Raw genomic sequence first — 15,656 nt, forward strand, 5'->3', positions numbered from 1 at the left:
TTGAGTCAGGGTTTCTCTGTGTAGCCTTGGCTATCTTAGACTCACTTTGTAGACCAGGCTGGCCTCTGCCTCCTGAGCGCTGGGATTACAGACGCGCACCACCGCGCCCAGCTATCCACTGCTGGTTTTATGCTTATTTCCCAGGAGGCGCCACTAGTTATTTCCTAGCTCCGTGAGATAAGAGAGTCAGAGACAAGTTAAAAACAGAATTAATTAGAACACAGCTAGTACTTAAACTCAATTTCTCTGATTCAATGCCTTATCTGTTACTGTACATTTCTTCTGTAAGTGGGTGAGCTAGATAGAAATTAAAACTACCTTTATTAAAAACAAGATTTGGGCTGGAGAGATGGCTCAGCTGTTAAAGGCTAGGCTTACAACCAAAAATAAAAACTTAAGATTCCTAAATTTGGTAAATTAAAGGAGCAAGGTGCAAACATGAAATAAAACAAATGCTACCTGAAAGAGAATACAATGGTGCTGATAAACAGAATGGATGTGAATGCTAACCCCGCACCCCAACTGCTTCATGGAGAGGCTCTTCAAGGACAAAGTAATAGTGCTCTCTGCGCGAGCCTCCCTCCTCAGGCTGCTCAGCGTCATCAGCCTGTGCTCATCAGGACACACCGACAGACACTCCTCAGGCTTCATTCTCGGCAGCCAGGAGACGGCCACGTCACGAACCCTGCATAGCACCAAGGGCTGGGTCTACTGCGCTCTGGAATGTCAGGCTAGGGAGTCTTTTAGCCTGATCTACAGTGTCTGTCAGAATCGTTGCTTCATCATTTGCCTAAGGGAGAGAGAGGTGTGAGAATGGAAAAGGAAGGAAATAAAATATATCCACAAATCCCTCAGCAAAGCATAGAACAACAGTTGGAAGAGAAAGAGATTTTAGTATCAGTAGGGATAAGGCCAGATCCCTCTAAATTTGGGATCTGATCAAAAAAGTCTTAGTGGTTGCAGTAAGACCTTCATCAATGACAAGTAGTGGCCTTCATGTCAAAGCCCATTATCCCCCTATGTCCATACAAAAGGGCCCCTGCTTTCCTGCCAGTGATGGTCAAGGAGCCTAGACTGTCTAACAAAGGCCTCTTGGTAACAGAATGGCTTTTACTGGTGTTTTCTGACATCTAGACTAAAAACCAGAACTTCAACACCTTAGACTACTTTGCAGATCTGAGAAAGTGTTTTGGTGACTAGATTCTAATCACTTAATGTAAGATTGGCCTTGGTTTCCAGATTAACCTCACAAAGACATCAATTACCATTTATCTTGTTGGTGGCTTTAAAAATACAAATGTGAGCCAGGTGTGGTGTGCACGCCTTTAATAACAGAGCTCAGAAGGCAGAGGAAGGCGATCACTGTGAGTTCAAGGCCAGCCTGGTCTACAAAGTGAGTCCAGGACAGCCATGGCTGTTATACATAGAAACCCTGTCCCGAAAAAACAAAACCAACCAACCAACCAACAAAACAAACAAACAAACAACAAACCAACTGTGAATGACAAATTTTAAACAGAGCTCTGATAAAGCCCAAACCTAATTGTTCCCCTACTTCAGTTGGATTTTATGTGCTCCTGCAGACACAATTAAAGAGCACATGTTTATATGTACAAATAAAATATATGGGAAATTTCTGACAAATGATTTATTAATGAAAATTTATTAACTCTAAGATTTGCTGCCAGAGAAACTTCACTGTGTAAAATCAGCATGAAGTTTCCAGTCCCCAACCTTTGGTTACATGAATATGCCTTAAGCACCGCAGAATAAACATCGATCCTAACTGCAAAAGGAAAACAAGTCTCAAGAAACAAACAAAAATCCCCAACTCCCTTGAACCTGGTTTCTTTATACCATATGAGGAAACTCCTTCTATTCTACATTTTCTTTCCTCTTGGTCAGCTTCTAAAATAGTGCCAATAGAAATGGAGCTGAGGAAAAGGATGAAAAAAACAAAAGTGTAACACCAGAAACCAGCCTGTCTTAAATAGAAAATAGTTTTAGCCTAAGGTACTGGCATTAAGTAACAGAAGGAAAAAAAAAAGTAACAGAAGAAAAACTTCAACTCTTAACTTTTAAAATTCAAAATGTAGACAACACAAGCCTAACAAGGGTTGGAAGTGACAGGATCACAGGGCCACCTGTAGCAAACTCCACTTGAGAGTTCTGGATTTTAATTTCCTCCAGGCGCAATGACATCTGCTAGCCACCAAGGCAGTCTGGGATACTACACAGACAGGAAGAAAGCGACCTAAAAGCTGAGTGCAACTTTCATGGGGCTTCCCAAGAAATCTGACTGGCAAAATAAAGAAGAGAAAAATCAAAGAATAAACACTGAAGGAGAAGAAAAGTGGAAGAAAACATGCCACATCAATCAGGATGAAGGGAGCTCAGATGTACAAATGACAGCTGCATATATAGAAGAGACTGCATCTCGATTACAAATGTGGATTATATACACATTTATATCAGATTAACTCAGTCCATACATCACATCCACATTCAGACAGGACATCTCTCAGAGGGGAGAGGGAGTCCTAGTCACTTGGCTCCTCAGGTCCCTGTCTTTGGTCCTGGCTGGTCAGTAGTCTCTGCATTCGACTCAACAGCATGGTATATGAATGGATAAAGCTTGATGTCTGGTCCAGGCGTGGAACAGTTTCTGCATTCTTCGTTGTAGTATCGTAGCAACAACTTAAACACTTTTCCTAGAGAGTGAAAGGCCAAACAAAGCAATTTGCACATTAAGTTATGTTGAGGGAGAAAAAAACCCAACAAAGTAAACTGTTATTTTAACTTATATAGTGTAAGCTCAGATTCAGCTTCTGAAAATATGGTATGACTTTCTAATGCCTAGAAGGCTTTCCTGACATAAACTCTAACATTCAAAAGATACTTTAATGTAGGCTGTGACTGCAGTGGGCTGTCCATGTCTTCTCTATTGAGTTCACTGCAGCCCAGCTATACACCGAGCTTCCCAGGGGAGCAGCACACGTGATGAGCACACTGCATTCTCATAAATTTAACACACCAAGTACTTGAGGACTGACTATAGCTTCCCCTCCCCGCTCTCCATGCCTTCCTTCCTCTCACATGTATTTTAAACATACACTCTGTATACCCCACGCCGCCTTTAGATTTTCATAAAGAAAAGTAAAAGTGGACATTAATTCTAGCTTTCTACCTTTCCTCCCTATCCCTCACCCCCTTTTTGAGACTGGGTTCACTATTACGCCAGGCTTGCCTGAAACTAATGACCCTCCCAACTGGCTGGGATTATAGGTACACACCACCGTGCCTGGCCAGAGACCTCACTCTGGGATGACAAGGTTACATCAATATCATGACTGAAATTCTGCCAGAGAACAAAGAGCAACCTCTGCAGAACTTGCCTGCTGAAGAGCGCTGTCACTCTCCTAGCCCAGCTAAGCCTTTCTTACAATGATCCGTCCAGACTTAGCAAGTGCTCCTTCTGGACGGCACACAAGTGTCAAGACTATCTCCTACTCACCGACATTGAGCTTCCTCTCAGTAAGGAAAGTGTGCATGCTGTAAATGTCTCTCATCAACTCAGAGTCCCCAAAGGTGAAATAAACCACATCACGTTCAGCTGCAGCAGCTGCCAGTATCTGTATTAAGGCTGCAACAAAGAGAGCAGGCTGTTATGTCAGGGCACTCCCTGTCAACACACCCTCAGCTCCTTCGCCCAGCTACAGACGCTGACATGCTACAGTTTTCTCCTAGATCAAGGATTGGCAAACCCAATGTGTATGTTCTTAGGTATGGTGAACATAAGATGACAGAAATTGTCCAACTTATGGCTCATGCTTTGGAGAGTAACACTCAACTGTAGCAGTCCCTCACAGTTACCTTCTCTGGGCTACAAAGAAAGGAAAGTTCACTTGAAGCAGCCAAGCCAAGGCATGGAGGTAGTATATATACTTATTTTTATTAATCTTGAACTATTTTTCTGTTTGCTCAATTAAACAATTTTGTCTCATTACACACTCACTGGTCTTTTGTATCTCAGCCCTATCTGGAGATTCTGAGGCTGTCTATCGCAGACTTCAACCAGCATTCCCCACAGAAGCTGCTACTAAGCACACCTGCAGCCCTCCAGCACTCACGCCTCTCGGTCCCTGCCATGTGGAGTCAGGGTTACTGAAGATGAGTAAGCCCCTGACATTCTGGAACAGAAAAACAGCCAAGAACCACTGTCTCCAACCAGAGCCACAGAGCTCTGAACCTGAAGTGTTTCTAGAAAGTAAGCTTTTTTTTTTTTCAATCCTTATCTCAACAGATAGATTTGTTTTTGAATATGAACAAAACTGAAGTTGGAAACAACAAATGTCCTTATGGTAGTATGTTTTACTTTGTAAAAGAGAAGGTGGGAATATAATAAAATGCTGTGAAGGATATTTTTCTATAGTTACGATTTTTAAGAGTACACTAGTATTTACACATCCAAACAAACAATTTTAACATTACTGAGAGCAGGGAGGAACCTCTAGGGGAAGTTCTGCTTTGCAGTGTCTTCTCACAGATCCATTAGGAGCTAACAAAGGGTGGGAGAGACCTCAGTAACTATCCACTGGAACCACTGGGCAACACCTGACCTGAGCAGTCACAATGGAGGCCATCATGGTGTCCAAAGCCACCAAGAGCCTCCAGGCAGTCCCGCTGCTGCAGTCATTTGAGAAGGTATAACCCCAATCCCAGACCCGAGAAACGCCGTATACTTCAAGCATGTTGTAAAACATTTTTGGAAATATTCCAGCCTAAAAACACATAACTAAATGCTGCATCTGGTCCTGGACTCTAACTGGAGAAAAAAGGCTAACTTTATTATCTATTAGGTCATCTGGCACAATGAGGACACAGAAGAAAGGAAAGAGAAATACAATCATGTATGTTCAGGCTGGCCTTGAACTCACAATCCTCCTGCCTCAGTGACTTACTTGAATGCTGGGATTAGAAGAGTATAGTGTCATGCCTACCTGTTACTAGTTTTGATGATGCATGTGAGGTTCTAAAATACTGTAAGTGCTGCCCAGCTGTTTAAACCATATTTACTGATACCAACAACTTGGGAGATACCATGACTAGGCCTCATTAATCTTAGAATGTTGAAAGTAATTAATTTGAAAACAAAGGTAAGTTTTAATTAAAATTGCTCAACCAACTTATGCATACATTAAGGCTTCAGAACACCAGTTTTAAAAGGTTCCTAATTAACCTTAAAGTGCATATAAAAAATGGAAACTAATGAACTGTCATCTTCCTCTTACCAAAACTTAGGATATTTTACCTTTTAGAGAGAATGAGAAGTTCTGATTATCCTACTGCACAGGCATGTGTGGACCAGTAAGGACATAGCGACAGGGATCCACGTCAGTCCCCGGGCTCTGCTAGCTGCACTCAGCCACTTGCTTAGCTCTCGTGGTCTCATTTTTTTTCTCAGTTACAAAATAAAATTGAACCAGATGATCCTTGGAAACTCTGTGGTTACGATTCCCTAATTACTGTTATAATTGTTAAGACTGTAACTACACAAATGAAATTTCCAGGAAAATAAATTAATCTTGACATTAAATACATCATTAATTCATCGGCAAAGTTTTTTTTTTCCATTTTTATTTTTCATGTGCATTGGTGTTTTGCCTGCATGTGTATCTGTGTGAGGGTGTTGGATCCCCGGAAACTAAAGTTAATAGACGGCTGTGAGCTGCTATGTGGGCGTTGGGACTTGAACCCAGGTCCCTCCAGTGCTCCTAACCATGAGCTACCTCTCCCGTATTTTAAATGGCACTATCTGCAGGACCCACTGTCTACGGCATCTCCACGGTCTTTGAAAACTATAGAATTAAACCTCATGTTTTAAGTGAACTCTCTTGCATCAGAAGGTAGACGAGAATAAATTTAATGGGATATGTGGACAGATGCCAAATCTAATATAAAAGCATACAATTCTAGCTCAAGCATGCATAGGTGCCAAAATAATCACTTAAATTAACCTGTAGGGAGCTTGGTTTTAATTTTCTTTTTGGCAACCATGTTACACTATGAGGAAAACACAAACAAACATGAATAACCTAAAAATACAATTTACTATGTCCTGTTACAGAAAATGAACCAAGCAAAAATGGTTAAGATGGCACTGGGTGTGGTGGCACATGCCATTAATCCAAGCACTAGGGAGGGAAAACTAGTCTGGTCTACATATTGAGTTCCTAGAGAGCCAGTGCTACACAGAGACCCTGTCTCATTAAAAGAGCTGTCAGATAATGAAATCTCATGCCACCAGTGGTGTCTGAGGCCATCCACATGTAATATTAGCAGTGCCCGCTAACACGGAGCTTGAACTCTAAGGATAAGCTCATTCGCTTTTACAGAACCAGGATAAGGTGATTAGCATTACTGCTATTTTGAGATGGGCTAGGTAATTATCCAAGGACACCTCATAAGAGCGCAGTGGAGCTGAGAGTTGACACAAAGCCCTACACTCTTGGCTGTTCCACTGCTTCAAAGCTGCAGGTAAAATGATTCCGCATGAGGCCAAGCAGACTTTATCACATGCCAGACACAGGGTTTCCATACACTGTTAATTCACATCACTGGAGTGTATTCTGGCAAAAAGGCTCAAATGGGATCATGGGAAATAGTGAACTCAACCTTCTAAGTGCTCACTGACCCTTGGTTGCTCTGACAGTCTCCAGTTCTGCTTATAAACCCCAAGGAATACAATGGTGTTTACATGGAAAAGCACTCTTCTAGGCCAACTCTTACATTAGCGAGCATTCCTGTCTCCTGGCTTCTGCTCTTAAGTCTTGAGTGGCCCCACCTGTACTACGGGCATCACTAAGTTCCACCTTTATAGTCTAGTCATTTAGATAGTCTTTTTTCAAGCCCAGAACTCTACCAGCAATGCTGCATCACTTTCCTCACTGCTGTGATGAAATACCTAACAAAAGCAACCTAAGGACAGAAAGGTTCCTTTGGCTTGCAGTTTGAGAGTGCAGTGGTCCATCACCGTCGGGAAGGTGTGGCAGCTAAAGCATGGAGCAGGTGCTCGCTCTGGATTCTCAGGCAGGAAGCAGAAAGAGGTGAATGCTGGTGCTCAGCTGCTTTCCTTTTTACTCAGCCCAGCACGTAACCCACTGGACAGTACTGCCGCATTTAGGGTGAGTCCTCCCATCTTAACTAACCTCACTAGAAACCCCATCACAGACACGCCCACATCCCATCAAGCTGACCATCTCCAGGTACTACCCCACGTGTCGGCTTTCATGTCTACACCCAGACCCAGTGCAGATTAAATACATCAGAAGGATGAGTGTTTTGTTGACAGAATCCTTCAGGCATGGAGTAAGTTTTACACTCTTCAGAGGTACCTTTTCAGGCACCCAAATATATGCAATAATTAAGTCACACAGAGAAGCTTAAGCAGAAACAATCTTTATTCTCTGATTCTAATGCAGTAAGCCTTAAAAAAAAAGAACTTGCCTTTACTTAGAAACAGCTCAGGGAGCCCAGGACGTGTGCACGTACCACACTCTCCACTCTCCCAGCCTCCCGTGAGTAAGACTATCCCACGCTCTTGCAGTGGACTTTCTGTGGCCCGCGTGCTCAGAGGATAATGCATGTTCAGGGATGTCCGGGCTATTTGTTATCAGAAGCCTACCTCATAGTCTGTTCTGGTGGGATGCTAAAAAACAGCAGCAACAAAAACCACACCAAAAATAAGCAAAATAGAGTTCTTTGTGGTAGCACACACCTCTGATCCCAGCAGAGGCAGGTGGATCTCTGAGTTCCGGGCTAGCCTGTTCTACATAGGGGGTTCCATGTCAACTAGGGCTATATAGTGAGACCCTATCTCAAAACAAACAGCAATAACAGCAGCAGCAGCAACAACAACAACAACAAAACCATTAAAAAAGGTTTATAAAGCAAATATACAAAGCTGTTTCCACTCAAACAAAGAGAAAAGACAAAATAATCTACAAAATTATAAAGTGTGACTAGATATACCGAGGAGACAAAACGCATGAACTGTTTTATCGTTGAAAAGGCATTGGTGGAAGACAGGGACACCATACAAATGAGGACAAATAAATCACCTAAGCCTTTAACAAGAGCCTAAAAACGCTAAGTGGGAACTCTAGCTCTGAGCCTTTCTGCTCACGACAGCAGGGTCCTGGCAGCTGTAGCTTACTGCTATTGCCCAGTATAACGTGAGTACTATATCACAAATCACCTGTTTGGGAAAAGATAAAATTCAAGACTTGAAGCAAGTTTTCTACCAAATGCTTAAAGAAACACCATGAGAATTCAGATTCAAAGGCACTTTCCCATGTCTTCCAGAAAAACACGGCCCAGCCAGGTAGGAGGCCATAAGCCTCACGGGGTCCAGCACAAAGCCCCCTCTGTCCTCCTAGTTCTAAGGCCACCGGTTGCCTGAGCAGCAGTTGGAATAAATGACAGTGGATGAATTAAGAGATGAAAATATTCTCTTTATATTTTTTCACAATAGTTCAGGTGTGGTGGCACATGCCTAGAAGACCAGCACTTGGGAAGGGAGGCAAGATCATGAGTTCATCACCAGCCTGGCCTACATGGTGAGTTCAAGTCCTCCACTAGGATATATAGGGAAACCTTGTCTCAAAACAAACCAAAAAACTAAAACTCTCAACTGATTAAACAAACAAAAAATGATTAAATTATACTAATGTACAGCTAGAGAAGCTAACATTAAATCATTTTGAACTGTGAAACTTGTGTACCATTAGACAACACACCCCCAAAACACTTTATTCTATTTTTAATTAAGAATATACAGGGTTAAGGATTTGTAAATGCCTGTGTTCTCTATGAAATGTTTGACAAATTTCTGTTGCTGTTGCTGTTACAAAAATAATACATAAAATAAAAAGAAAGTGTTTGTCTCTATGACCCACTTAGAGGAAATTTTGGTTACTTTTTGAACTTACACAGATAAACATAAAAAACTGTTTTACATGTTTAATTTAATATTGAAAATGATTCACATGGTATGATAGTTCATTTTCCCTGTAAGCAGGAATATTTCAAAGACATCTTTCCATTTCAACAGATTTCTATAACAGTTTAATGTACAATACTTTATTTCATAAACACCCTACATCTTCTGTATTAAAAATCAAGCAGTGGTATAGTACTTGCCTAACACTCAAAAGGCCCTGGGTATGATGCTCACCACAGTAAGAAAACAACACTAAACAAAATCATGGCGTAGGTAACCAACACCTTACTGAAGGACACAGACTAGTAATTGACTGACTGTTCCGACAAGTGCATGGGAGGGAGCTGGAGTAACTGAGGAAATGATTCACACAGGAGGAGCTTTTGAACACTATCCTGATGGTGCAAGCAAGGCTGCAGTGGGAAAGGAGCTTTAAGGCACAAAGAAAAGGAAACAAATGAACACATTTATAAAGCTTTCCCACTGTCCAGCACAAATGACCACGGTCTGTGGCAGACCAGCTTTCTGGATTGATGACATGAATCTAGTCATTTGTTTTACTTAAGAGAAAAACAGAAAAAAAGGAAGTATCTATCATAAGATCAATAAGTCTAGAGTGAAAAACAGGTTTCCTCAAACAAATTCAAGACAATAAAGAATTTCATAAAATAAATCTCACAAATTCTTTTGTTGACTTTCAAATGTTAAAAAAAATTTTTTTTTAAAGTACCAGGCAATTTTTGGTTTTGAACCTAAAGGAAATATAGTGGTCTTTAAAATGAGCGGACAAGAAAGGTTATTCTAAAGATGTCATAAAAATATGGACACATAAAAATGTAACTCAATATGGCATTTAACATAAAAAACCTGAAATAAAAAAAAAAAAAAACCAAAAAGAAAATACCCTCTGCCCCCTGCCAAAAAAACAAAACAACCCCCCCCCCCACCAAACCTGGGAAAAATACCTGTAACACAGGCAGGCTAATGAACACTTAATAGTTTTTAATGTACCAGTGTTGGGGGTTGGTCTGGTGCTCCATGTACTCAAATGCGGTCACCATACCAGGAACTATCACTGACCGGAGACAGAACAACTATCTCAAGAAGGGGAGGAGGCATGAAAAAGCAATTCACAAACAAAATATGCAAAAACATTAAAACTAAATGTCAGAATGGCTGGAGGCTGATAAATTCACCATCCTGAGCTCAGCCTACAGACCTCTAGCAAACAATCTACATCAAGTTTCAAAATATAAAGGACACATATTCTAAGAGTTAATCTTACTTGAAGAAATTTATACTAAGAAGGTAATTATATGCAACTTAAGGCAAGATAACAAGCAAACCAATTGTACTGAGCAGAGAATCTCTGAACTGTGAATGTATATATACATAGAGCAGAACAGTATGTAGCCACTAAAATAACTGGCAATAAGCTTATGGTTTTTGGTTTTAAAAGGGGCTGTGGGATGGAATTATGGTATGAATGCATTCATGTCAAATGGCTCTACAGAATTTTTTCACAAAGCTATTCAAATGGATGGCCATGAAACGGTGACAGTGAATATAGGTGATGTTTATATACATGATGATATTTTCCTGGGCTTCAGAACAGTGACTGTGGCACTTAATAAAAACAACAGCTTTTCACTGTTGGGACACTGTGACTGACTCACCTGCTGGATTCTAATAAGCCGGGTTCTAGTTATGTCTAGCTTGGCTCTCAAGGCTAGCTACTTGCGTATGTGTGCTGTCACTGCACTTCCTGTTCCCTGCTAACTCCCAGGTAGTTCTTAGTGCCATGTTCCGGAGGGACCACTGAGACACTGAGAACTGCTTTAGTCTCAGTCTTCGTTGTACTAATGAGGTGATTCAGATAACCTCAACTGTCTTGATTAGTTTGATGGGAACTTGACATAAGTCCGAGTCAAGAGAAGAGGGAACCCCTTCTTTGAAAAAATGCCCCCACCAATGGGTCCTATGGGTCTTTAGGCTTTTTGTTGTTGTTTTAGATTTATTTGTTTACTTATTTATTTATTTAGTATATAGCGCTCTGCCTGCATGTACACCTGCAGACCAGAAGAGGGCATCAGATCACATGATCTCATTATAGATGGTGGTGAGCCACCATGTGGTTGCTGGGAATTGAACTTAGGACCTTTGGAAGAGCAGACAGCACTCTTAACCTCTGAGCCATCTCTCCAGTCCCGTTGTTGTTTTTTAAATGACTGGTGTGGAAGGACCCAGTTCACTGTGAGCAGTACTACTGATGGACACCTGGGTGCTATAAGCAATGAGGCTGAGCAAACTATCAACAGCAAGTCAGGAAGTGGCACTCCTCCAGGTTCTTGCCTTGGATTTCCACCCTGACTTCCTACACCAATGGATTGTGATGTGGACATATAATTTGAAATAAACCTTTTCCTCCCCAAATTACTTTCAGTCACAGTGTTTTGTCACAGCAATAGAGACCTAACTAAGACAACAACCTCTAGGGAGACTAGTTCAGTCATACGGGGAATGATTTCATCAGTGTGCCAATGTCATGAAAACCCAACCTGAGCACCAAAATGAGCAGGATTTTCTGGTTGAACTATGGACATATAAGGACAGAGGTAATCTGACATTATTGGGAAAGGTTGTCAAAGGTCCCAGTTGTCTTCCAGACTTTACCCTAGATGTAGCCTGTGTGCTCAAAGTATGGAACTTAAGAATTCTGGGAGTTATTTTAGTGAATTTTCAAGCTTGAAGGAACCAGGAGGCAAAATGCAGGTGGCCTGGGCCCCCTGAGCCTTGTGGCTAATAGCCTGAAGCAAAGGCAGCCATGCCGGGGACTGTCCCCTAACCTGTACTCATTCCAGGAGGGTAAGCGTCCAAACTGTACCATGACACTTCTAGTTTGTGTCAGAGCAGTTGGGCTGAAATGGAGCAGTGGTTAACCATCCTTAGTTAAGGATAGTGCTATTTTCTACATTTGCTGCTTTCAAAGCAAGCAGATGCTATAGTGGTAAAGGACCGGTAGCTTTGCCAATAGGCTTGGTCCTGTTGCCCCCTGGTCTGTCACCCTGCAGCTTCCCCAGGCCATGCTCCCACAGCACCGTATTTATCAGAGCATCAGCCACCGTATGCTCATTTGCCTACTACACTTTTCTTTCACATGCTGGGCTGTGACTGTCTAGAGAGGGACCACATCTTAGTTACCTTGTATTCTCAGTGCCCACAGCATGGCAGATGGTCCATCTGTTTAGTGAGTGAATGAAGAGTTCAGTGAATAGCACTGCCCATAAACCACACTCCAGTGAGCAATGTGCTGGAGTGGGCACTTCGCTGTGAAACATCAGAGTTGGTTTTACAGTTTTCTTTGCCCCTGACCTTTCTACATTTAGCTAAATATCGTGGGAACTAGTTAATCAAAGAGAGAACCAACATCTGCATAGAAATAGTAACTGAAGCTAAGAATTCCTGAAAACCTAGCAAGGAGAGAGAAAAAAAAAAAGACAGTGTAAAGTCCTTTTTCATCCTTAGATTCTTATAGTCGCTTATGACAGGACACTAGAAATTGGGCTGTAAAGACTTAACTCTTCGAACTCTCCTACCCCCAGTCAGCAAGCTACTACCTTTCCCTACAGTGACTAACTTACCTTTTAATCTAGCATCACCCCCAAAGGCACCACAGCCCCAGTTTCCTGTGGCCACTGCAGACAGGTTCTCGGAAGGAACTCCAGGACGGAAAAAGCCACAGTAAGCCTGCAGGATAAGAGAAAGCACAGCACAGGAGTGAGACACGAACAGCACCACTGGCTGATGGTCTGAGAACAGCATCCACTGTCAAGTTTCTGTCCTCATTCTCATTTTTCTTCGAGCCAAGATAGAAGGGAAAACAGAGAAAAGAAGTCAGATATGGGAGAGAGTTAGAAATGAAAAACTCTAGTATTTGGATGTAACTGCTTTGGTGTTGGGCAAATCAAATCTCTCAAACCAATATAACTGTTTCTCTATCCAAGTGAAATGGGACTACTAGGTAGCTTTTAGGAACACTGTGACAAAGTACCAGAAATTAAAACTATCATCGGTAGACTTCTGATCAGGGTCCCTGCTTCCGTGGAGTCAGTTTTGCAGTCCCCTCCCCCTGGCCTCACTACACTCAGCTACATGAGACCCTGGGGTTAGACTAAGAGCCCACAGCTTTAAAAGGGACTCTTCTATTCTATAACAAATCTTAGTACAGACTGTCACTAAGCCACACCCAACCCCCAGCCCTCCTGCTATCTGGCTCCTGAGTACAGAGAACAAAATGGCCTTAAAGACCTCTCAGGCCTAGTCTCCAATTTCACAGCTCTGTTCTAAGCTAGAATATTTAAACATTTGCTAGTAACCCCAGAAAAGAACCATATATCCTAAGAATGTTGGCTAAATAGCTAAGTTTCTGATTTTTATTTCTTTGCTATCAGCCCAGTAGTCAGTCTTCCTGCCTTTTAAGGGTTCTTAGCTTTGTGAAACCATCAGATGAGTTACACAGGCTTAATGTAACAGCAAAGCAAATCTCTTTTATGTTGTCTCAGGCATCAAAAAAGGACAAAAATAAAGTCTACAAGGCGGGGCATGGTGGTACACAGCTATAATCCCTGCACTTGGGAAGGCAGAGGCAGGTGGACCTCTCTGAGTTTGAGGCTAGCCTGGCTACAAAGCAAGTCCAGGAACGCCAAGGCTACACAGAGAAACCCTGTCTCAAAAAACCATATACAATACTATGCCAAACTAAAATGATCATCTGTGGCAAATGTCCCTAGGAAAGAAGCAAAGACAAAGGAAGATGCTTCTGTCAAGCCCCACATGCAGAAATAGAGTAAGTTGTTCTCTAAAGTCTCCATAAATGTATAAAAATATATTTTATACACTCTCTGGATGGACTAACGAAGCTATTTCTTCTACCCACTCCTAGGCTGTAAATCCTGATAGATATTAATTATAAATTGTTGCTAAACCATTATTCAATACCAGGGTACAAAGCTTATACAAGAACTGACAAATTACCTGCATAATCAGATGCACTGAGCTTGTGAACATCCCTTTCAGGTCAACAATATGAGCTCCACTTATTTTTTGGCAGGTTATTGAAAGTTGAAGGTTCTGACAGTCATTATAAGAACACGAAGGAGAACAACCCTCTGTCAGAATAAACACAGCTCTGCCACTCTGTTTCCTGTCACTTTTTCCTAACATGCCTAAACAAAGAGGAGTTCTCTCTCGGCTTCCCAAGTTTATGATTTTGCCTTAGTTCTCAGAATGGCCCCAGTCTCCTCTCCACTGCTGTAGTCATCTCAGCGGGAGAGCCAGCACTCTAGAGACAGACACCTGTGTTAACACTCTAGAGACAGACACCTGTGTTAACAGTCTAGCGACAGACACCTGTGTTTCTCCCTTTGGTCGTTAGAATACTGGAACAAGGGACCCCAAAGACTTAAAACTTCCCCAAATATCTCCTGCTGGAGGAAGAGAAAGGCTGAGGCTCTGCTACCCCTAAAGAGGAACTTGCCTGCCAAAGGAGACTCACACAATTCTGACAGCCTGCTGGACAGCGCTGCAGGACTGCTGTGGCAGGACGATGCTAGGCCAATGATGGGTGGGTGAGACTGGGATACTTACTTACAGCACACCACCCCCATGTTAAGACCCGTATTTGTTGCCCTTCCCAACATGGCCATACTGAACACATCTCTCTTTTTCTGTGTTTCTCCATGACCTGTCTCTTTAGAGTCCTGAAGATGGATGGTTGAATCTAGCATGTCTGGACTGGCAGACAGTCCAGATCTTAGAAGCTCTAACATTGTCTCCAAATAACCGGGAGTTAAGTCACTGCAATGAGCAAAAAAAGCTTAGCTTAGTGATCAGGCTTAATAATGGAGAGTTTAAAACACTTAAATTATTAGAAGTAACATTTAGCATAAAAGTTCAGATTTTCTTCAAACGTGATCTTAAAAAAAAAAATGGCCACAACAAAAAATCTGAAACAGAAACTATGTGTTTACTGGTTTATCAAATATTATCAGATAAAACTTCTAAAGATGAAATGATTTAGAATAGAATTACATAGTTAGTATATACAAAGGACTGGTTAGAATGATTAAATATAAAATGCTTTCATTCTGGTAAAGTTATAAGTTGAGAAGTACAGCAGTTTCCTTTAGAGGAGTGTTTCAGGATACCACTATGGATGCCCAAATCTACTGGCGTTCATATCACTTCCACAGACAGCATACTCTTATATGGCTTACACAACCCTGCTGTATACTTTAGAGTTTAAGTCATGTCCAGCTTTGTAAATAGTTGCTACATGTATTAATTAGCAAGTAATAGGGAAAAAAATCTATGTATGTTCAGAATGGATGAAGTAAAACATGTTTTCAATGTGCATTTCATTGACTCTATGGATGAAAAACCTAAAAGATAAAGAAGGCCAACTGAAGAAAGATGCCTGAAGCCCCTAGAGAGCCTGGCCAGGGACAGCGGTTCCTTAGGAGTTTAGAGCAAACCCTGTACTTGCTCAGAGTCTTTCTTCCTTCACAGTAGGAACTGAACTTACATTGGTGACCAAAAAAGATAAGAAAAGGAAGCAATCTCAGATGTTCTGTCAAGTTCTTACGCCAGTTAGTTC

General features: G+C 41.7%; 1 protein-coding gene across 4 annotated transcripts in view; it reads right to left on the reverse strand.

Moving 5' to 3' along the window:
- Positions 1-1,311: 1,311 nt before the first annotated feature.
- PARG (poly(ADP-ribose) glycohydrolase) overlaps positions 1,312-15,656 on the reverse strand; it is a 106,952-nt gene continuing 92,607 nt past the window's right edge. For all 4 annotated transcript variants that reach the window (XM_084796854.1, XM_084796852.1, XM_084796853.1 and 1 more), the window contains 3 exons: positions 12,643-12,748; positions 3,515-3,643; positions 1,312-2,711 (listed from right to left, as the gene is read on the reverse strand). In XM_084796854.1, the coding sequence (XP_084652980.1) occupies positions 2,557-2,711; positions 3,515-3,643; positions 12,643-12,748 (390 nt within the window). In that variant the 3' untranslated portion in view covers positions 1,312-2,556. The remainder of the gene's footprint in view (positions 2,712-3,514; positions 3,644-12,642; positions 12,749-15,656) is intronic.

The sequence above is a fragment of the Acomys minous genome (genome assembly GCF_964271855.1).
Source record: "Acomys minous genome assembly, chromosome: 9".
Lineage (NCBI taxonomy): Eukaryota > Metazoa > Chordata > Mammalia > Rodentia > Muridae > Acomys > Acomys minous.